Source organism: Larus michahellis, chromosome Z (genome assembly GCF_964199755.1).
Source record: "Larus michahellis chromosome Z, bLarMic1.1, whole genome shotgun sequence".
In the NCBI taxonomy this organism is placed as follows: domain Eukaryota; kingdom Metazoa; phylum Chordata; class Aves; order Charadriiformes; family Laridae; genus Larus; species Larus michahellis.
In genome coordinates, this window is record NC_133930.1 from 87,437,146 (window position 1) to 87,459,470 (window position 22,325).

Sequence of the window (22,325 nt, forward strand, 5' to 3'; positions counted from 1 at the left end):
CGCTCTGCCGGTGTGGACGGGGGGCAAAGTGCTGCCCAGCCAGCGCCGTGGCTCGGGGGGTCTGCCCTGGTGCCGCCTGGGCAGGAGGTGGTGCCCTGGGACGGGTCTGGAGCAGGCACAGAACCAGCCAGAGCCAGCTGGTCAGCACAGAGCCAGCTGTGCCCCTGTCGTTGGGTGCAGAGACAGATGTGCTGCCCGGCATTGGGTGCAGAGCCAGCTGTGCAGTTCAGAGCCAGCTGTGCTGCCCGGTGATGGGCGGAGAGCCAGCTGTGCCCCACAGCGTTGGGCGCAGACCCAGCTGCGCACCCCATTGTTTGGCACAGAGCCAGCTGTGCACACGTCATTGGCACAGAGCCAGCTGTGCTGCCCGGCGTTGGGCGCAGAGCCAGATGTTCAGCGCAGAGACAGCTGTGCACCCATCTTTGCCGCAGAGCCAGATGTGCACCCGAGTGTTCAGTGCAGAGCCAGCTGTGCCACCCGCTGTTGGGTGCAGAGCCAGATGTTCAGCGCAGGGACAGGTGTGCACCCATCTTTGCCGCAGAGCCAGATGTGCCACCAGGCAGCACCCACACACCCAGAGCGTCTCCCGCTGTTGGACGGTGCTGGGGCTCCTCTGTTTTGCCAGAGAAATGACAGGGGCAGGAATAGGAGGTCACAGTCCAGCCTTTGCTTCATTATTTGCGTTTTCTCATAGTTATTCTCCTTGAGAGCAGAGTCCTCTGCGATGTCACGGAGAAGTGTCCTAGCAGTGACGTCTATGCGGCGTCAGTCATGCAGGGAGCCCTCCCGCAAGTGACTGTACAACTCAAAATTAAGGGGAATTTAAATAAAAGTTTCATGTGCACTCCGTAAAATATTTGGATTTTTGAGTGAAAAATTAGCCATTTTTGACATTTCCGCACTTTCGTACATTTTTAAGAGCGCAAATATTGCCTGTGATTAAGCAACTTGTGTTTTCTACTTGTTTGTTTACTGCAGGAGGTGATTGCAGCAGGTGACGTGCTGCAGGTCACGGTGATACTGCAATCTAAGCATTCCCTCTGAAATCAGTAACAGTGGTGGCATCTGTTGGGGCTTCTTGGGCCCCTGTTTCTCTATACTACTTGGTTTTTTACGTGGTGGCGGAGGGTGGTGTTTCGGTTAAAAAATATATGTGGAAGAATTGTGTGTTGTTTTCAATATGGCACTGTAAGATTGCACGGAAAGGAAGGTTTTACAGGATTTATAATGGCGAGCAGCCTCGGAAGTCAAACTATAATCTTCATTATAATGAAACATAGAAATAATGAAGGCTGGAGGCAGATATGTAATTCAAAGAGCATGTCATCGGAGAGAATGGCAAAAAAAGAAACGAGTGTTTCTACAACTCCTTAGATATGTTCTTCTCAAGCGACCAGTTAATTTGTCATTCTTTATATTTCCAAGAGAGGGAGGCGAGCTGTGCGTTCCCTTCTCAGATTCATCGTAGGTAGCTGGCCCACACATTGCCTTACGTTTTGAATGTTGCTGGTGACTGACGTAATCTGTTTTGCTTAGATAGTTTGTTTACTTGGATGCATTTGTGTTGCGTAGGTGGGTTTCTACTTTCGTACGGTATTTTCAGTTTTTAAAATCATTTGAAGAGTTTTACTGGGTAACAAATTTCAGATTATCTTCCCATTATACTTCTGCTAAAAAAAATTAAAATAACTCGATCACATTTTTCCTATTGCGTCAAGCTATTGATTTCATGTGAACATAGGAGTAAACTAAAGCAAACGTGCAAATAATGCATTTCAAATAGACTGTCTTCACATTTGCTTGAAAATTAATACAGGATTTTCAAACTTGTGCAAGTAGATGCAAAATATATGTCTGAGTTCAGTCATAGAGGATCTTCTGAATCACTGACTTACAGTAAAAGGAGGGGCGAGCTCTACCATCCCGGTGTTTCTTTATTGCTAATGTGTCAAGGACTTGAGGTAAAGTTATTTGAGGTCGTTCTTAGCAGAGGCACAAACTGCCGCACAGAAGTGGTAACGTTTTCCTAGTTTCCTGCCACTGGTCTTGCCTTCATCCCAGGAGTTGAGTATATGGGAAGAATATTGTAAGTCTGGTTTTCAGTTGATGATGTAGATTTGGATTATTTTTTCTAAACCACGCGCACTCGTCATGGAAGCCAAACCATGTGGCAGCTTGCAGCCGTCAGAATGGACACGAGTACAACGGCTTTAGTGCCAGCTCGTGCTGGTGGTGCGTGGGGCTGCGTGGCACCGCTTGTGCCGGGGCCTTTCTGTCCATGACGCGCTGACGTGTGGGTCCTCACGGCTGCTGTTGGTGCTAACCACAACCCCTGCTCTGGGGGGCTCCAGAAGAAACACCTTCACCAGCCATGGTTTATTTTAGGCTCAGGTGAAGATGTCTGGGGCCTGATCCAGTACCAAAACCAACAGTGCCGCCAACAAACCCTGCCTGTGCTGCGGGCTTTTGGCAGTACCGGGTCTGATGGACCCATGCCACATGAAACCCGCCTGGAATGGGTGCTGTTCCACTGCGAGGAAGACAGGTAGGACAAGACAAGTAGGACAGGACTGCTCTGTGTCTTTGGAGAGCCCCTGCAAACACCAGAACGGGCACTGGTGCCGTGCCCAGCACGTGCTGGTCCATGCTTAACGACCAGCCAAAGACAGGAGGGTGGACGTGAGGCGTCTTCTGTCTTCTCCTCTAAAGTCTACTTGGCCTTTTCTAAAGTTGTGTCTTAAATGCTGCCATCTCCATTCATGAGTATCTCCTGTAACGTTGGCCTTGTGTTTCCACTCCCCAGAGCCTCAAGGCTATTAGAAAAGGGGTCGATCTTTGCGAGATGGTGGTGGCTCCACTGCCTGCTGCAAGGCCTGTGCCCCGGTGAAGGGCTCGGAGCGTCCAATGTGACGTTTTATTACCTTTCTTGTCTCCTTCCTCTGTGCTTACAGCCTAGTGAAAAAAAGGTGGGAGTTAGAGGGAGCGTCTGTATTATTTGTTTTTAAAGAAGTGACGAGCTACCACGCTGCTCAGGAAATTTGCTTGGTTGCACATTTTAAATGAGGCATTGATAATTTTTTTCAGCAGTAGGACTAGCTGTTTTTTTCTGGGGGTTGCTGGGTAGAAGCAGATTTCGCTTTGCAACTGGCCCTTTAATCCTCGATTCAGATACCCCGTGCTGTTGTCCAGACGAAGGGGGAAAACCTGAATCAAAGATTCCAGAAATTATTACTCTGACCTGCAATATGGAAAGTATATTCAGTAAATTCACACAGTAGAATCGTAACTCTACCACAGTGAGCGGAGTAAGGGACTTTCACCTGAGGTATGTAGGCTAAACTGAGTAGATTATTCAGTCTTTATCAGAAAAGAATGACTTAAATCACAACTTCAGTATGTTTTAGCTTTCTCGGATTAATACAAATGTTTCAGTCCCACACATGAAGTTATTGAGCTGAATTAAATATCTGCATATTTTAAAGAATATTAGTGTTTAAAAATCAACATTGAAACAAAAAAAATGCTTTACTCCAACAAAACATTATAAAATAAATTTTTAAAAATTATAAATATGAAATGCATAACAGTTTCCTACAGGAACAGCAAAAAGTTGAGAGCTGCAGTACTGAAATTCAGATAGAAGAGTTGGTGTATAGTAGACCTTCCAGTTCTGTTTACGTCAGGAAAAAGTGCTATTAAATATCTTACAGTGCTGTTTTAAAGATAATTATATGCACCTTAGCTATTCAGTACTTCTGTTGACTCGTTCACTTTCAGCGAATGCTTGTTAAACTGTTAAAATGTAAATGCTTAAAATCAAATGTAGGCTTGTGAGCTCCGCTTGTCCCCGTGTTTTCTATCTTGAGCACATGAACACAGGCTGTGAAAACACTTGAGCAGCATCCACCAGAGTTAATACGGTTCTTAACCATTCGGGCACTTCGTCCTTGATCTCACGTTTATTCACACGCCGTTGTTTATCCGAATGGACAACTTGCAATTTTTTTCAATGATTTTTTATAGAGCAGGACTTCTGAACTGGAGTGACGAGTGGTTGCAGTACAGTTATTGGGGCAGTAAGCACATCCAGCACAAACTATATTTATACTTAATTTCTCTCTAAGTAGCAGTATAGCAGAGGGTGCATTAACTGTGCCTAAAAGCACTATGGTTCTAGTTTAATGCTTGTTGGTTATTGAAACTTGGTTAGCAGTGCGTTCAGAGCATCAGTATTGCTATTGTCTAATTGCAGTTCAGCGAAACAGGGCTGACTTTTCCTCTGACACGCATCCAGCGTTACCAGCGATGCACGAGTTCAAACCAGATGCCTTTCTTGATGGTCTCGGAGTTTTGCAGTAAATCCCAGCAAAATTCTTTAAACAGTCCTTGGGCTCTTAACAAATCGGTGTCCACCTTTCGGGCTCCAGTGACGCTGGGCCAGTTGAACACACCACGCTTTGCCTTCCTGGATGAAAAACGCGGGGCAGCCCTCCTGCTGGAGTGTGGTGCCTGGAGAGCAGTGCGGCCGCGGGGGCGGCGGTGGCGGTGCCGGCGGTGGCGGTGCCGGCAGCCCCCAGGCCCGGCTGGCGCGGTGGTGGCCGAGGGGCCACGGGTTGGGACAGTCTCCCCGCGCCAGCTGGAGGGTCCGAGCACATCCCTCCTAAGAAGCGTCCCCTGCGCGCCGCGGGAAGGGCTGCCGCAGCAGGGGCACCAGGCCTTTGAAAAACTCGCCATGTTAGAGAACTCAAATTTAGTAGATCTGGAAGAAAGTCGTCATTCATTACAATAGCATAATTAAGATATGCGTTGTTTTTCGTCGAAGTGAGAAGGTTTTTCCTGTTGCTGTGGTATCTGTTTAAGGAGGAGAAGAAAAAGAAAAAAAAAAAAGAAAACCAAAAAGAAACCAAAAACCACAGAGACAAATACTCAAAGTGTAAATAAATACCTCTTTAGTATTGTGTGAGGCGCTTTTGACCCAGCCGTTTAAGTGTCAATTGCGGTTACACTGCATCCTCCTCCAGAGTCAAAGGACTCCGGCTTTTCTTCTGAAAGAATGAAAGATAGTGTGTGTACTAAATGTACATGATCTTTTAAACGCGGGATCTGGGAAAAAAGCAGTGTGAGGACTCACAATTTTTTGATCCATCACAGGTTTTTGTAGAGAAAGTTGACTTCAGTCTGTTTCATTGGTAAGTCTCTGGCCACTTGTAAAAGCCATGCTCTAGTGCGGTGGTTTCCAAACATTTTTAATCACTCACCCATATCAGTAAAAAATTTTTGACCACACATTCCCCCACACAACATATGTATGTTTATATATTTATAAATTATATATGCAGTGCACTAATATATTACATACATTATAAACCATACACAAAATAAAAAGTAAAAAAAAAATTATAAAAAGATTAAGTAAACGCTATTTGTCAAATATATTTTATCTCATTTATTAATGGCACAAGAAAGTATTTTCTTCCTGCCCTGCAGCGGAATCTCTTCCACAGCCCTGGGGTGCCTGCACCCGCTGGCGAGCCCATTGCGCTGGTGGACATGGGAAACAGGCGAAATCAGGGGCCTCAAAGTATTTTTTTTTTCCTTGCACCACTGAATCATTTTTCAATAAGCAAAAATTGAATTATCTCATTGAGAACTGTTATTTGCTGATTATGAATAGAGACCCCATTTCCCTTTCCCCACTTTCTCTTTTCTTTGGGAAAAGGAGGAAAGACAGTAACATCTTTTCTGCTGTGGCCGTCCATGTTGCAGAGACAAAACTGTTCTAGCCAGTGAGAATTAGTAGTTCTTCATCAGGGCCGCTTCGTTTTTCATCACCTTAGGATTGTGCCTCTAGTATGGAAATTGTGTGCTTCTGGAAAACTCCATGTTTTCTGTTGCAAGGAGAAGAATGATGTTGAGAAGTTGTCCATCCTAGTTGTTTTCTGCTCCCAAGAAAAGGATGTCTTCGTCGTGTGGAATAAAGCATGCCAAAAACGAAGACTGAAATGGAAAAGGAAGGTGGTGTGTTCTTTTGAATTCTTTGCTGCATTTCAGTCGCTGCCCCTCAGAGCCCAACATAAGGTCATTCTCAAGAAGGATGAATCCCAAGGTCTCCACAGCATGTTAATGCTGTTTGATGCTTTTATGTTCGAGGTGTCTACAGAGCTTCACAGCTGATGGAGAGCAGTGTATCATCTTTGCCAGGACAAACGATGATCTGCCATGACAGTGACTCTCAGAAGAGCCACCACACCGTCCTGATCTGGCTCCGTGGCTCATAAACCATGAAGGAGGCGTTGAGATCGTCTGGCCTCTCCCTGTGGTGTTTGTGGTGCTGCGTTCAGATGCGGACTGAAGAATCTGCCTGGGTGGTAATAATAAGGTCATAAAAGCCCAGAAAGACCAAAATTAGAGCAGAGTGTTCACACCTGACTTTTCTTCCCATAAAATAACTACATGCTGTCACACATCCTCAGCTGCATCAGTGCGCCGTTACCCCTTGCTCTTAAGAGTTCCATGTTGGTGGATCACGTCTCATGTCTTCCCGTTCCCAGCAAGTGCGAGTTTGAAGAAGACTGGATGTGGAGGGGCACCGTAGTGCCCAGGGTGCTGTTTGTGTTCCTCCTGGCAAATGGGGAGGTTTCCTTGGATAGACCTTTTGATCTATGGGAAATCCATGGAGTGATGTTAATTTCTATTCCTGAGCTGTAGAAGTATTCCTTTCAGCATGAATATTTTTCAGGAGCCTCTTGCATGTATTTCCTATTCCATCTTTGCTATAATCCTCAGGAAGATCGAAAAGAGGAACAGGGATATATCCAACAGGATTTCACCCATTCCAGGTCCCCCTAACAGCTTTAGCTCAAACTTTAGTCCTGCTCTCAGGGTAACGCAATCTCCTGCATCCTGGTTTTCATCAGGCGTTTTGGGACTCCTTTTATCTGGAGGTAACCACAGTGTGAACGCCTCTCTCGCATTCTGTTCCAGCATCATTTCAGGCAGCTCTTGATCACGTTTGATCAAGCTCTGTGCTAACTTTGATACCTGTCAACCTTGTGGGTAGTGCTACCCCTTAGTACGAGGGTGTGCATGTTTCCAGCTGTGTCTGTAGAAGTGTAGAGAGTTTTCCTCCTTCACACCTGTGAAGGTACCATGGGATGCGTAGTACTTAAAAAACTTGAAAAGCTATAGCCACGTTCTAAGCGTGGTAGTGTTAATTTATAAATTGCTTTTGTTGATGACAGCAAAGGTGCCAAATCAGAATGGAGCCACGCTGTCTATTTGTTGCTGTATTTTGTTCTCTAGAGATACTTCAGTCACTGCAGAGTTCATTTGAATGCTCCCAGGAAAAGAACACGCGAGCAGTGAGAACTGCCACCTTCAGAGCAGTTCCAGCGTCGCCACCCTGGGCCTGCCCCATCCCGGGCACCCCATGGTGGTTCTTCCCGAGCTCCAAGAGCTGTTCTTCTCCCATGTCACTATGCAGGAGCCTGGTCTGACCCTGAGGGTGAGAAGGAATCATCAGAACTGGGATGATTTAGCTTGCCTTTGCCCATGGGGAGAGGTCATCAGCATGAAGAAAAGTTGAACCAAAATTCTAGCCCATACCCAAAGACTGACAGCCTGTGTTGAAATGTGATTTTTTTGTTCTGAGTTCAAGATTTTTGGAATTTCACGGCAAAAGTAGAGGCAAGTAAGAGCCCCCATTTAAGCTTTACAAGTTTCAGATATTCATCTGCATCAGTGTTCTTAGTTCCACGTTTCATCCTAGTGGCAGCGTCAAGACAGCCATGCTATATTTCTAGGACACAGCTGAAGGTTGATGTTTTAGGTTTGTGATTCAGTTGAAGCATTAAAATATGGAAGCTTTAAATCTGGATTCCTCTCCATTGTGGGGAGAAACACAGTGTTGGTGGCACGTCTGTTACGCGGCATCTTATAGGCCTAGTGACTTTGCCAGGTCAGACACCACAAGCCTCAGTAGAACAAGGCTCCATGGACTTTGTTTCCTCTTTTGTATTTATATCCCCTTCATTCTGCATTGGTGGAAAAAGATGCAATATATTGCCAAAATGTATTCCCAAGACACAGCAGTAGATTTTCCATTAAGTGATACTTGAGAAGTGAAGGAATAGGACTCTTCAGGCTCCAGGCTTAGCCGTTAATTGCGTACCATTTTAGACGACTGTATGAAGGAATCTGTGCAAATCATCGAAACAAAGTATATGCATTGGTTAGGCTTACGGACTCTAATAGCTAATATTGATAGCAACAGTAAATTCTGCTCTTCAGAGGCTGATTAGGAAATGAAGACTCTGCATAGTTACACAGCTGCCAAAGCATCGGGCTTCCCCTATGACCTCCGCCGATGACGTTCTGTGTCGCCACCGATAAAATCTGCTGCACAATAACAATCACTTAAACGCAGAAATGGTCTCAGTGCTGCTGAAGTCTGTACTACAGAATCAATTTTTGTCATTCTATTGCTCCCATCAGAACTTTCAGAATCTCACTTCCAGTGGAGCTGAAGGTGCGCAGACCTTCCCATCTCCCGTTGCCGGACCTCGGCCGTGCTGCCGGAGCCCGCAAAGGTCGGATGAGGGGGGTTACAGCAACATGCAGCTGCACACCGGAGTGAACACTACAGCTGTGTTGTCAGATGAATGACACTAGAAAATGAAAATTATTATTCCTACTTTGAAATTATAATTGCATCTCAAAATATATTTTTTAAATTAGTAACTTAGAACAGTCTAAGGCCATTTTTGGCAGTAATCTATCCTGAGACTTCCCATTATTTTATGACTGTCCGTGTGCATTTTTTCACATGTAATTCTGAGTTAGCATTTATTATTTTTTTCTTCACCAAGGATTGCTGGAATCTAAAAGGTATTTAAGACAACTTAATCAAATAGCTAAAAAAGCTTTCTCTTCAGACTAACCTATTATTCCTCTTTCAGTCATATAGGAAATAGTCAAAAAGTGAATTCTTGATGCACCCGATGAGAACAATAGATGTGTGTTCAGTCTTTCCTTCTCTAAATTAGAAATCACAGTATAGACAATGGAATTTCTAAATCATATATTATACCTTATTCTCTGGTGGGAATAAAATGTTCATGTTTGCCTCCTTTTCTCTGTTTAACTTTGACTGCTGTGAACACTAGGAAGAATAACCCTGCAGCTTTTCTTTCTTTTTTTCCCTTTTTTTTTTTAATCTATTCATTTTATACTTTTCAGACAGATTTTTCCCCGGGGTGAAACAAAGGTTAACTGAAATTTCCTCTGTTGTGTACCTGAACGAATCAGCAGTTTGAGAAGGAAATCCCATTGATGGGCAAAGAGAGTGACAGGCTCTATTTAAAGAATTCCCCCGACTGTGTGGTAGACCAACCATGCCATGAATTTAACTGTTCCTGTGGTCCCCATACTTGTACCCACCAAAAAGAGAGAAAAAACTACTTTGTTCTGCAAATGTTGCGCTAAGCTTTGAAAATCATGAGCCACTGAGTTTTGTGAATTAACATTACTAGCAGTGGTCAAGACTAAAGGAAGCAGTGTTTATAGCATGAGACAAAAAACAGACAGAAAATTATGCGTACTTGCATAATAGAAAAGGCACACTACGTATTTGTGTTTTAACATGTGTCTGTGCGTTTTAGCAATTTTATAGTACACATATTCCCCAAGAATATGATTTACAGACTTGACTTTTGCTTTATTCACTGCACATTTTTATTCTCAGTTAGTGTGTGAAACATCCTGCCCATACACAGCTGTAGGAGTCCTCGGGGCTGAGGTAGACGAGAACGGGCGTACACTTGGAAGAAGGCGCAGGATTTTTTGTTAGAGAAGTTGTGCAGCAGTTTGGCTATGCAGAAAGGAGAGACGTGGATGAAAAGCAATATGGGATCCTGATGTTCGATAAGAAGAGGCAGTGTGTGCTAACACCTGGGTGATTTTCATATTTCTTGATGTCTGCTGTAAATAAATGAAAAGCGCACAACTCTGCTTGGTTTAATACTCCTAATTCACATGTGTTAAAACTTCGTGACCTTTGAGTCTTCTGGAAAACTGCAGCTCCGGCCCTGCCGCGGGCCCCCGCCGAACACGCTGCCTGGGGATTATAAGTACCATGTCGTAGCCCCCAACCGTCAGACTTTTCTTCTCTGGCAGTGACGGTTAACTCTTCTCCCATGGGTAATGGCTGCTTAAGTTTGCTTAAAGTTACTTTAATAGCTCTTGGTTGTTTTTTGGGTTTTTTTTCCACTTATGCAGGACTGTTCTGAGGTGTGTTTTTGTTCTTTTTAAACTCTGATATGCTTTTGGCCAACAATGCCTATGCTTCAGTCAACTTCTTACATTTTAATTCATTTCAAAATGGGTTGAGTTTTGTTGTTTTTTCACTGTCGTCCTTCCAATTTTGTGATGCTTTTCAAAAACATGATGCTGGATCAGATAAAGGTTGCTAAAAATAAAGTATTACTGGTATTTTCTCACTGGCAAAAAATATACATATTACTGTGCGTATATATATTTTTTTTTTTTTAATTATTTATTTATTTTCAATATCAAGGGGAGAGGCAGGAGGGTCTTTCCTTGCTATGAGGAAATTTCTCAAATTGAGCTTCCATCAATGGTTACACCCGCTGATTTCTCTGTGAGTTTATGGATCTCTTTTAAAGTTGCCTTACAGAAATATTGACATGTAATCCATTGTTTTTAAGTAAATCACCTTTTCCGCATCAAAGCAAAGTTGAGGAATCCCTAAAAGTGTCTAAGAAAAACACCGCAGTCGATGCCATTCCTCCTGTGTGGGGGTTAATTCGAATGATGGGTGATGGGCAGAGGGCTCACTCCGCCGTGGCTGCCGCGTGGGGAGACGTGGGTGCTGGGATGGAGCTGGAGATGGAGAAGCCCACAACGCGCGAGGTGGGTCCGCGCTGGTCCCCGGGCCGTGGCTGGGACCCGCAGGCGGTGGAAGGAGCGGTGGGACAGCGGCGCAGACCCACGCCCTCCCCCACGCAGTGCCGGAGCCGCGCGCGCCCGCAGCAGCGTCGGGCAGAACACGCGCCCCTTCAGCCACAGCCAGGCGCGGTGGGCATTAGAGCAGGCGTCGTCTACTGCAGACGCCTCTGGTGACATACGTGTGTGTGCATGTATATACACACAGCCATGTACACATACATCTATGGGTACCCGAACACCCCTTCCTGGAAGAGGAGGGTGTGCAGTGCGACCTGGTGCACAGAAACCCACATTCCCGTGCTCTGCAAGGTCTGATGTAGGGAGAGGGTCTTGATTTCTGCTCTGGGACGCTGCGTGGTTGTTGTCACTTCACACTTCCATCCCTTGTTTTTTGGAACGAGGGCTACTTGAACACAAAAAACACGGCACTCGTTATAGCAAATTACGTTACAGTAAGACTCGAATCACTTTGGTTCAAACATAAACAGGAACTTTCAGATCTATGTAAAATGTCACAACATGAAATTCTTACAGATCTAGATCATCTTTAGGGGTTCAAGACTTACCATTTTAAAATCTTACTCGTTGCTCCAGTAGCAGCCGGAAGCTGTGTCCTGACACGCTAAATGTTGTTCAGAGAGATGTCTGGAACAATCCTTGCCACAGAGGTCTTACAGTAGAATGTAATTAGGGTTCTCTATTCTGTAATGTGCTATATTAATTAGCAGTCAAAATCCAATTTTTAAAGCCCAGCTTTGAAACATATTTGCCCTTCAGGCCACGTATCGTATTGTCACAGCTTGAAGCAGCCTGTTTCAGTGAACTGATCATAAAGTAAACTAAACAAAATACAACTGGGGAAGGGGCACCACTTGCCTTGCCCTTTTAGAAAATTTAGTGTTTTATTTTCAAAGCTGAATGTCCAGGCTCTGCAGCTTCTCTCTGCTGTTAAATGGGGTAACAAACCAAACCTTCGCAGGGCGGGATGAACTTGCACAAAGGACAGGGACGTGTTTCCCCAGCTCCCACGAGCGAAATAAAAGTGCAACTTTTGCTGGGTCAGAATCGGTGCCCGGCTGTGCCCGGCTCGGCCGCCGGGGTCCTGCTGGTGCCACCGATAAAGAAATCTTCTGAACAGGTTATTGTTTATTCTAAGGCAGTTTTTTGTTCTGTGGAAACGGATTGTTCCTCCGGGCAATTTCGGGTTTTGACTGCTGGTCCTCGTCCTCCCTCCTCCCCTCCTCTCCCTTTCTGGGATGAAAGAGGGAAGGCTTGAATGCACATTGAACAGTGGTCCTAAATCTGGCTTCTCCATGAGCGCTGCTTGGAAATTTACATTTTCATGCTGGTGGAGGGATACGTGTGAATCTCAATGATCTTTCAAAATTTTTTCTTTAAATAAAAGCAAAGCTGTTGCTTACAATTCATCCTATTGTACAGGGGCACGGGACAGCCAAAGTGTAACACGTTATAAAAGAAGAACCTTGCGCAGAGCTTCCATTTTCATCTAAACAGTATACATTTTGCATCCTGTCTGTCATTTTTTCTGGCTTCTGATTTCCCTTCTCTTCTTCCCTCTTCTGCAATTTGACAAAACAATTTTTTCAAAGTATAAATACATGACGTTCATATGGCAAAGTCAGGTGTATTTTTTTAGCTGAAGAGTAGAAATTAACATAATCTTAAAAAGGAGATTGCTTTTAACAAATGAAGATGAGAAAGAATAAAAGCACGGATTTGTGAAAGATGTTCTGGGAGGATTTTATTAATACAGTGTGAAAACTCACAGGACCCTGTCAGTAATGTAAGTTTTGTGCGTGCAGCTTCTTCACAGGAGCAGAGAGAAGTCTTGACAGAGAATATCTGAAGTTTTTTTAACGTCTCTTTTCTTAAGGTGCTGTGAAGAGTAACGATGAAGTTCTCATAGCCTGCTTCCTTAAGGCAGAAATTCACCCTCGGGGGTGTGTGTCTGAGATGAGGGTGGAAAGCTTTTGACCGTGCCCGGGCCGGCCTTGGGAAGTGCCCGTGGCTCCAGAGGAGCCTCCAGCAGCCGATGGCAGGGCGGTGGGTGGCCAGGAAGCCCCTCGGAGCAGCCCGAGCTACCCGGGGCTGCAGGTGCCCGTCGGACAAGCTCATTCGCCCAAATAACCAAACTAAAAGGGGGGCAGGGGAGGCGTTTGCCAACCTGAGCAGAGTTTTGTGGTTTATTTCAAGATTTAGCACCAGGCAAAGTGCTGTGGTCAATGAGAAAAATCGTTGCAGATTTTCCCGTGTGTCTCCAAAGCCAGATTTCAAGTTGTTTGCTGAAGCATAGCTCTTCCTGCGTACTTCAGTCTGAAGAATTTATAGTGAGTAAAAACAAAGCCTTACACATTGTGGTGTGAATTACACTTAACTTTTAGGTCACCAAACGGATTTAATAATGAGAGATTTTGTTGTATTATTTCAGTCAGCATTAAAGCTCTTGTATTTATTTTCTACTTTGAGCAGTTTTAGTTTCTAGTATTAGGAATATCTGAATCATTGTATCATGGTTTTCCCCTTGAAGCGGGGGATTTTGACAGTGAAGAAGAGAAACTTAGTTGGTTTGTCCTCAGGAAGGACATGCCTGATGATTAACAGGAGTTAATTTGCCGGTTATTTTGATCTGTAGCCTGTCAGCCATTCTGCATGAGCTTTTCTATGAAACACGGCGCTCGGTACTGATTGCCAGAGCAGAGTTTTGAATTACAAATATCTTTTTTCTTTATGAATGAATTTCCTTAACAGGGTTCCAAGTAATAAATAATGCACTCAAATATGTCAGTGCGTTTCTTTGCTTTTAACTGCTAGACACCAAAGGGCCTGATTTTCCCCTGGGCATACCCAGGACTCGCTTCCAGAGAGGAGCTGAGGCGGCGCGGTCCCTCCTGTCCCCGCGGGGTGGTGGTGGTCGCTTCGTGTCTGGAGGATCCCAGGGTGAAGGATCCGGTGGGTACTTGCGTTTGAGCTCTGGCTGTGCCAGAACCACGGCTTGGGTGCGACGCATGACTCAAATCCCTTCGCAAATGGGCCAGCTAATTCATTACTGATGTCCCTGTGATGGTCATTAGCATCGCTGGCATTAGTGAGTGCTGAAAATAAAAATATTTCAGAGTGCCGTTGAGATTGGAGCAGATAGTAATCACCCCGACTTTTGGATGAAGAGCAGCGGCAAGCAGGTATTATGCTCTGAAGCGCCCTTTGTATGTTTGAGTGACATACCTTGTACCAGATATTGCATTACACACTTCAGCTGAAATTATTGACTTTTTCAGTAAATGAAGGGTTCGGCATGATATTACAGATTGGTATAATTTTAATTTCTAGTCATCTGCCTTTTGTTGGAAATGAATAGTACAATCAAAATCAGTTGGATAAATTTTTATTGTTTTTTTTTTACTGTTTGTGAATCTTGATGTTGTGATTTGTGTTAATAACACACGTAGATGCTTTGGGTTTGGACTGGGAGCGGGATGAAGCACTTTGCATTAAAAAGTCTGCAAACATACAGGATTAATTTACGCACAAGTTGTAATGGTTACTGTAAAAGCATAGGTAAGGTGAACACCTCTGTTGACATGAATCCTCCCTTAATGATGAAAAAGATGCCGTGGTGGTGCAGCTGTCTTTGCACAGGGAGAGAAGTAAACACTGTTGACATGCAGAATTTTTAAACAGCTGTAACTGCATCCCTATTCTTTTAGCTTATTGCCTTTTATTTCCTTTTTGATGTTTTCTTTTTACTTCTGCCAGCCCAAAGGCTGTGTGTGAGAAGGTTATGGTGTGACAGTTAATAATTTAGTGTGTCATCCTGATTTATTGCACATTACCAAACCCTGTTACTTAGCTTACAGTCTTAGTTGCTGTGGTTGTGCATAAAGTCATTTTGGCATGCAGCAGTCAGAAAGCAGTGCTGAAGACACAGATTTTGCGAAATCGTAAGGAGGAAAAGTGTATTTTGTGTTGTGCGTTAGCGACCTGTTCCATGTGCTCCCACTCTGGCAACCTCTGGACTTGAGCTGGGCATCCCTGCGAGTGCAGGCAGAGATTATTCAAATGGCCGGGACTGGAGGCTTTGGAGTCCCTGCCTCTGAAGAAATCAAATCCTCGCCTGAATTTATACTCTGGGGGCAGAGCAAGAGGGTGGTGTCAAATAAAGTCCACCCGATAGTTGGACGTGGGCTGATTCCAAGGTGAACCAGTTTGGTGCCAAGCAGGTTGATGGTTTTCCTTTACTGAAGATAGAACTAGTTTCTCCGCTTTGGTGCATTCAAAGTCTGTTATCAGTTTCAATAAGTGCAGTAATCATATTGTTGAATATATTATAGAAAAATATTAAAATAAATTAAATATAATTAATTTTATTTCTGTTTTTCAGGAGAAGTTGGTGTGGACTGGTCCATCTGTAATAAAGACTTAGAGGTAACACAAACAACCAAATTGTTCCATAATTCTTTATTTTTATGTTTATCAACAAGCAGAGCAAGATAAATGGGATTGAAAAATCGATCTGTAGTTTTTGGGTGGCATCCTCAGCAGTGTCCTCCCAGAGGCAGGCGAAGGCTGAGCTCTCGTGCCGTAGGATGAGGTTCATTGTTGGGCGGGCAGACAAGCGGAGCGGGAAGAGGTTGCCAGCAGCCAGAGCTCCTCCACAGACCCCGCGAGGAGGAACTTGCCTCTTCTGTCCCAGTAATTGTTCTGTGGCAGCTACGTCCCGTTCCCACCGGCGGCACCACAAGCCGTTGGTGTGTGGTTGGCTCCAGAGTCTGGACTCGGCTCGGGAGTTGGTGTGGTTGGGCTGTAACCTGGAGCACTTGGGCAAGGTGCTGTGGCGTCCAGGAGGAGCTTCAGCTGTGAGGTCCGACTCCTTCGATTTCTCCTGCCATGGTTCAGTAAAGTTTACATAATCAGGTGACATGAACAAACTCTTTCCCTTAAGAGAAGTGGTATTTTTGTAACTCTTCCGTTCACTTGTCCAGAATTTTATTTTGTTTTTTAAAAAGTTGAAGACAGGATTTTCAATTTGGTCTGCCTACACAGAAAGTATATGTGAGGTCACTGGGAGAGAAAGAGTTGTTTCCAGCTTCTCTTTTTTCTTCCTTTTCCTTTTTAAATCTTTCTTTACAATTGCAAATTGCAGATTTGGTCTAGACTTGTATAGCATTGTATGTTGTCCAAGAAGGTTGCCTTAATGTGTGCAAGGGAATGTGTAACTTGCATTTGCAATTAATGCTAGTTATATTTGTATTCTGGGAAAAATTCCAGTTCATCATGAAATAGCATAGTGAGTAAAAGTGTCTTGACTCATCAAGGGAAAGCAAAACTTCATAACTGCAATTTTAAACAGCAAAAAAAAAATGACCCGAAGTGAAAATTTGAACAAGGCAATACTCGTCTTGTAGACAAAGCAGGTTTCTCCATAACAGAATGATCCAGCACAAATCAGGATGTGTAAATTGTACTTGTAAAAAGTTAGATTTTTAACTGAACACTACCAGCAGTGACCTTTTCAAATTTCCGGTTCTAACAAACACTAAACCACAGAATCCCAAATGATAAATACATTTTTCTCTTCTTGTCTCCCCAGGCACAGATCTCCAACTACGCAAGTGTGAGGCATAGCGGTATGCGGTACTACACAGCTGATAAAAATGTGACCTGTAAAAACTGCAGTAGACGAGGTCATTTGTCCAAGAACTGTCCTACTCCAAAGGTAAATGCAACACTTAAATTACTGGTAGCTGCAGCTGTTGTTTCTAGTACTCTAGTACTCTAGTACTTGTGCTTGCCATTAAAAGCATCGCGTCCGTGGTTTATTATTACATGGAAAGGTTGTTGCAGGTTGAAGGACAGCTCGCACAAGATCAATTTACTTGTAGTGGGTCTGGCTGAGATGGAGTTGATTGTCCCCACAGCGCTGGCAGCTAGAAAGGTGTTGGTGACACGCCAGAGTTGTGGCTGCTACCCAACATCCCCCTCACCCGCAGGCCCCAGCGGGCAAGATCCTGGGAAGAGACACAGCCGGGGCAGCTCACCCAAGCTGCCCAAAGGGATATTCCTTGTCGTATGGCGTCTGCTCAGCCAGAAAAACTAAGAGAAAGGAGCGGGGGGTAAGGGCAGCAATCATTACTACAACGTTTGTCTTCCGGAGCAACCGCTACACCCGCTGAAGCCCTGCCTCCCAGGAACTGGCTGGGCATCGTCTGCTGCTGGGGAAGAGAGAATCAATGTTTTGTTTTCTTTGCTTCCACATGTGGCCCTGGCTTTAGCTTTACTAAACTACTTTTATCTTGACCCATGAGTTTTTTCTGTCTTATTTTCTCCCCATTTTTCCCATCCCCGTCCTGTTGAGGAGGGGAGTGATAGAGCGGATGGGTGGGCACCTGGTGTCCAGCCAGGGTCAACCCACCACTTTACTATATAAAATTACCTGTCTGTTTTGTGGAGGTCATTGCTTTTATTGTGTTTATAATCTCTGCAATTCCTAGTAAGCAGTAGACATTTATTTGGGGTCACTTCATTTCATCTTTTGTGTTTTTTCTTTTCTGTACTCTTTTGAAACATTCTCACTTGACATAATTCCTTTCTTATTTCTCCACAGAAAGTTCCCCCTTGCTGCCTGTGTGCAGGAAGAGGCCATCTACAAAACAGTTGCCCAGCACGTTTTTGTTTGAACTGCTGTTTGCCTGGCCACTATTTCAGGGAATGCCTCGAGAGAGCCTATTGGAATAAACACTGCAATCGCTGCGACATGAAGGGGCATTATGCTGATGTGAGTACTGCCCGTGGCAAAGAGCTCAGTCATTACCGGTTTTGTATCTGTCAGACCTGAGTTTACAACACAGTCTTTTAACATTTTCTTTAATTTTATATGTTGCGTATTTGCATAAGCATATGAAAATATTGTTGTCAGTCATAATCAGTATCACAGTTTTCATGAAGAGTGGTTGGAACTGGAGCATTGTAAACACTCACTCTTTAGTTTATTTTTGTCCAGTTTAGTTAGGGTGGTGAAAACATCCTCATTTGTGTTGAACTGAGCGTGTACGGAGGCTGAAATTAGCAGACGTGGTATGTTGCAAGCATGCCAGCAAGAGGTAAAAAATAACTGTGATGTTCCAAGAGTTCCAGATATGTGTTTTTTTCACTATGATCACATATTTATCAATGAAAATATTATCAAAAATTTAAACTAATGTCTAAATGGTTTTGAGAGGCATTGATAACCGTGCTACATTTTACATTGCAAATGTACTTTAGGAACAAAATGGAAATGATACATTTTATTTCTTATTGAAGTATAGGTGAATAAAAATTTTAGCTGACATTAGCTCATAAGGAAGCAGGTCTGCAGTCACATTCACGTGCCTTAGCTTAGTTTCTGCCTGCTTTTCAGTGGAGTCCTCTATTATTTATGAACATGCAAGAAGAAAGATAATGATGGAATTAGTTGTCTCTCTACTTCTGTATCCCTATGGACAGGCCCATCACATACGTACTATGAGAGAGTTTGTAAAGTAGTCGAACAGTTGCAAAATTGTTTATTGTTACGAGAAAAATATTGATAGAAACAGTTAATGTCTGGAACATACTGATGTGTTGTCTTAATCCCAGGAGAACCACACTGATGTTTTCTATCTTCACTACTGTCGTTCAAAACCCAACTGTCTCTACTTACACCAGCGTAGCTCTACAGGTTGGGTGGACACTCCGGTCCTGTTGCCAATCACTCGGATTCCTCATTCATATTATGTTACGCTGCCTCTGTGTCATGAACACTGTAGAAAAGAAAGTATTTAGTGGAAATAATTATCTCCATACCGTACCTAACAAAACGGCCTTGCAGAGGTGTTAGCAAGCCTGCATCTGTATTCACAGTACAAATGGTTCTGTCCAACGGGAATATGGAAGCGCTCCCTTCGTCTTCTAAAAGACTGAATGTTCGGTTTATTTCCCACCAGATGCTTGGCTGCTTGTTTCAGGTTAAGCAGCACAATGGGAGACGGGTTTCCATTTATTTTACAGGGAGATGGAGGCCCCATAAAATAGATGCATTCTGATATTAGATTTTACTGAGCATTCAAAGTTGGTTGGATAAGCGAATGAGTAACTTTGGCACAAAAGTGTATGGAAGTATTAAAAATGTTCGAGTACTGTAGGGGTACTGAGGTGTGTAAAAGGTCATCCCGATACAGGGTGTTCTCTGCACTAAAGACTAGGTGGGAGGTAAGGTCATGGACTTCATTTGGCTGAGACTTTTTTCTCAAATCTTCTATCATTTAAACAGTACCATGATGGAAACACACTCTTCAGTGCATGATCTCCTTTCTTAAAAATATTTCTTCAATTCTCCTGAATGCATTTTGAAACAAGTAGAAACTGGTTTGCTCTTGACAGCCTGCCCAAAGCTGTTAATACTGCTAGTGACAGTTAGTAGCTATAAGAAAGATGGAGAGAGGCTTTATGCCAGAACCTTCCTGGTCTCCCAAGACCTTCCCAGATAGTCTTTAATGGAAGTACTTCTCATATAGATACACAGATAGTGCTGAATTGAATTTCAAAAATATAAACTAGATAAAGGTAACGACTTTGCAGTAGGACACAATTCAGGTTAGTAGAAGGTTCCGGTATGACTGTAACATGAAGATTTGTCCTCATATTTCATGAACACAGGTAGAAGACTTGATGTGTCCTTTCTTTAATCGCCCTGCGGCTTGTCGGTAGCAGCGGCAGTTATGCTGTGAGGACTAAAGAGGAACACAGAAGTAGTTTGAAGGCCTTTGAGTTTGATAGGGTCTACTAAAATAAAACACAGATGAAAATTGAAGTGGATTAAACATAGTTTTATCTTTTTTTTAACTTTGTGTAATATTATTATGGTTTTACATGTCCCAGAAATTCAGTCTTGTACATAGCAATCAACCTTTTATACTTCTTTTTCCCTCAAGTTAAACACAAAAATGTGAGGATAAAAGGCAATCTATGATAACATCAGCTTACATTCCTACTTTATTTTCTATCTAAAGATATGGCTTAAATGTTTGTCTTCCAAATAAGCCTGTTCGATTCCCCTAAACGCTGGGTTTTTTTGAAATTCTGAAATATTTGAATCTATTTCTAAATGTGTCCTCCCTACCTTAGCTTCATCCATTTGGTCAAAGAATGAGGAAGATCCTGAGAAGGCGTTACCCTTCCTTTCCCTGAATACAGAAGTTAATCTGAATAACTCTTCTACCTGGTAAAGCTTGTGTGCCATAACTTCTGTCATTACATTCAGTCCCATATTGCAGAATCGTGGAATAACTGTGTTCCAGTGTTTGACCCCATATTTTAGCAGTCAGACAGGAGAGACTCCCCTTCGTGTGCTTTCTGGGGAGAAGGTCTGTGCAGCGCGCTGCTGGTGTGTCCGTTCTGCTCCTGCTGGGGACGGCACAAACGCGAGGAGTCAGGGAAGGGAACTGAGAGTCTGTTACAGGCTCACCACAGACGATGATCTGTGGGATATGCAAATGAAGCCCAGCACATTTGGGAGCTTAGTATTTATTTTGATATTTGAATGTTAAAAATTTAAATTCGATCTTCCTCTTCTAGCTGTACTTTCGCTTATAGCTGATGTGTGCACAGTACCATTACTTTAAAGAACGTGAACAGCGTGTTTCTGCACCCCTTTCTGGTAAGCAGTTAGAGCTGTAATCTTAAGTATCTTTTCTTTGCGTCTCTTGCCACCTTTTCTATTTTACACATTTTATGAAGGCAGTTCTCATAAAGCAATTTTCTTTTCACACATTTTATGAAGCTAGTTCTCATAAAGTAATTTCATTTTCTGTAAAGAATTATGAGTCATAGAATCATAGAAGTCCTCTGTCATCCCACAATTTAACTCCTACCTAAGTTGTGTAGATTATCAGGAACATCACAACATGTATTTTTTCTGCTCATTTAGGTCCACTTTAAATCAGAAAGGGTTGTCTTTGAAACTTTCAGGCAGTTCTCCTGCACTTCTGCATGACAGGCATGTGGATACTTGTGCAGTGAGTGCTGGAGCGTAAGAGCAGGGTCTCCTCTGCCCTGTCCTTGGAAAGAAAGACGGGACAGCAGAACTGCAGAGAGCGAAAGGGAGGTGGTGAGGCTGCGCAGCAGGGTCAGAGAAGTTACAAAAAGCGAGAGGGTATCCTTTCAAAACCTGGTGTCTGTATGCAAATGAAGAAAACAGAAAGGATCGTAAACTCTGGTGGATTAAACGTGAAAGTGCAGAATTGAGGGTAAAAAAGAGTTTAAGGGGCACTTTGCAAAGGAATCAAAACCAACAGTAAATCTTTCTTCACATCAGAGCAAGAAGCACGTAAGGCCAACAAGACATGATGATGATCAAGGTATGAAAGGAACGTTCAGCCAAGATAAGGCCATCGCTAACAACTTAAAAATATTTTTTTGGCACCTAGCGTTCATAGTGGAAGAAACCGGGGACATTCCCACACTGAAATCTTACTTTGTGGAGGGAATCATCAGAGAATCTCTCTGAAATGGAAGAGAATGTTAGGGTTACTACTAACCTATGAATACTAATTCATTACCAGAACTGGACAACGATTACCCAAAGCTGTAGAGGGGCTGGAAGGTGAAATGGCCACGTCTGTGACGGCAGTGTGTTATCTTTTGCTTTGTGTCTGATTGGTAACTGAGTGGCAAATACAATGACAATTCTTTAAACGGGTCCCAGGGAAAGCTGGGCAACCAGACCTGCCAGCCTGATGTGCACACCAAGCAAGTTACCAGAAAATGCAATAGCAGCGGCGTGTTGGAATAGATATATAAATATGATATACATGGGAGGATTCAAGATTGCTTTTGTAAAGGAAATCCCACTTCTCAGAAATCTCTGGAGTTCTTCAAAAGAGAAGGTCGACAAGCATGTGTGTAAACATGATCCAGTTGACATAGTCTACGATTTCCAAAAGGCATTTGACAAAGTTCCTGACCAAAAGCTTTTAAGGAAACTAAACAGGCATGGAATAAGAGGATAAAGGTAGGATATGCTAGTGTGACATGGAAAAGGGTGAACAATAGGGCGACAAGATTTGCTGAGAAGACTGAATTATTTAGAGTGTCGGTGCTGTGAGCCAACTGTGAAGAACTGCCCAAGGACTGTAAGAATCAGAGGGAGAGCACAATAAAATGGCAGATGAACTTGGGTGGCAATAAGTGTAAAGTAAATTACCCAGGGAAAAATACTCCCATCTTTGTATGTGGATTGGTGGGCTCTGAGCTTACCATTACCATTCAGGACTCAAATTTTAGGCTTATGAGATATGATCCCCCAAAAAATCAGTTCAGCATTC

The 22,325-nt window shown here is 43.5% G+C and overlaps 1 protein-coding gene across 2 annotated transcripts in view; it reads left to right on the forward strand.

Annotated features, from left to right (window-relative positions):
* Positions 1 to 22,325, forward strand: part of ZCCHC7 (zinc finger CCHC-type containing 7) — a 116,064-nt gene that overhangs the window by 63,217 nt on the left and 30,522 nt on the right. For both annotated transcript variants that reach the window (XM_074570586.1, XM_074570587.1), the window contains 3 exons: positions 15,365 to 15,408; positions 16,574 to 16,699; positions 17,588 to 17,758. In XM_074570586.1, coding sequence (XP_074426687.1) covers positions 15,365 to 15,408; positions 16,574 to 16,699; positions 17,588 to 17,758 — 341 coding nt within the window. The remainder of the gene's footprint in view (positions 1 to 15,364; positions 15,409 to 16,573; positions 16,700 to 17,587; positions 17,759 to 22,325) is intronic.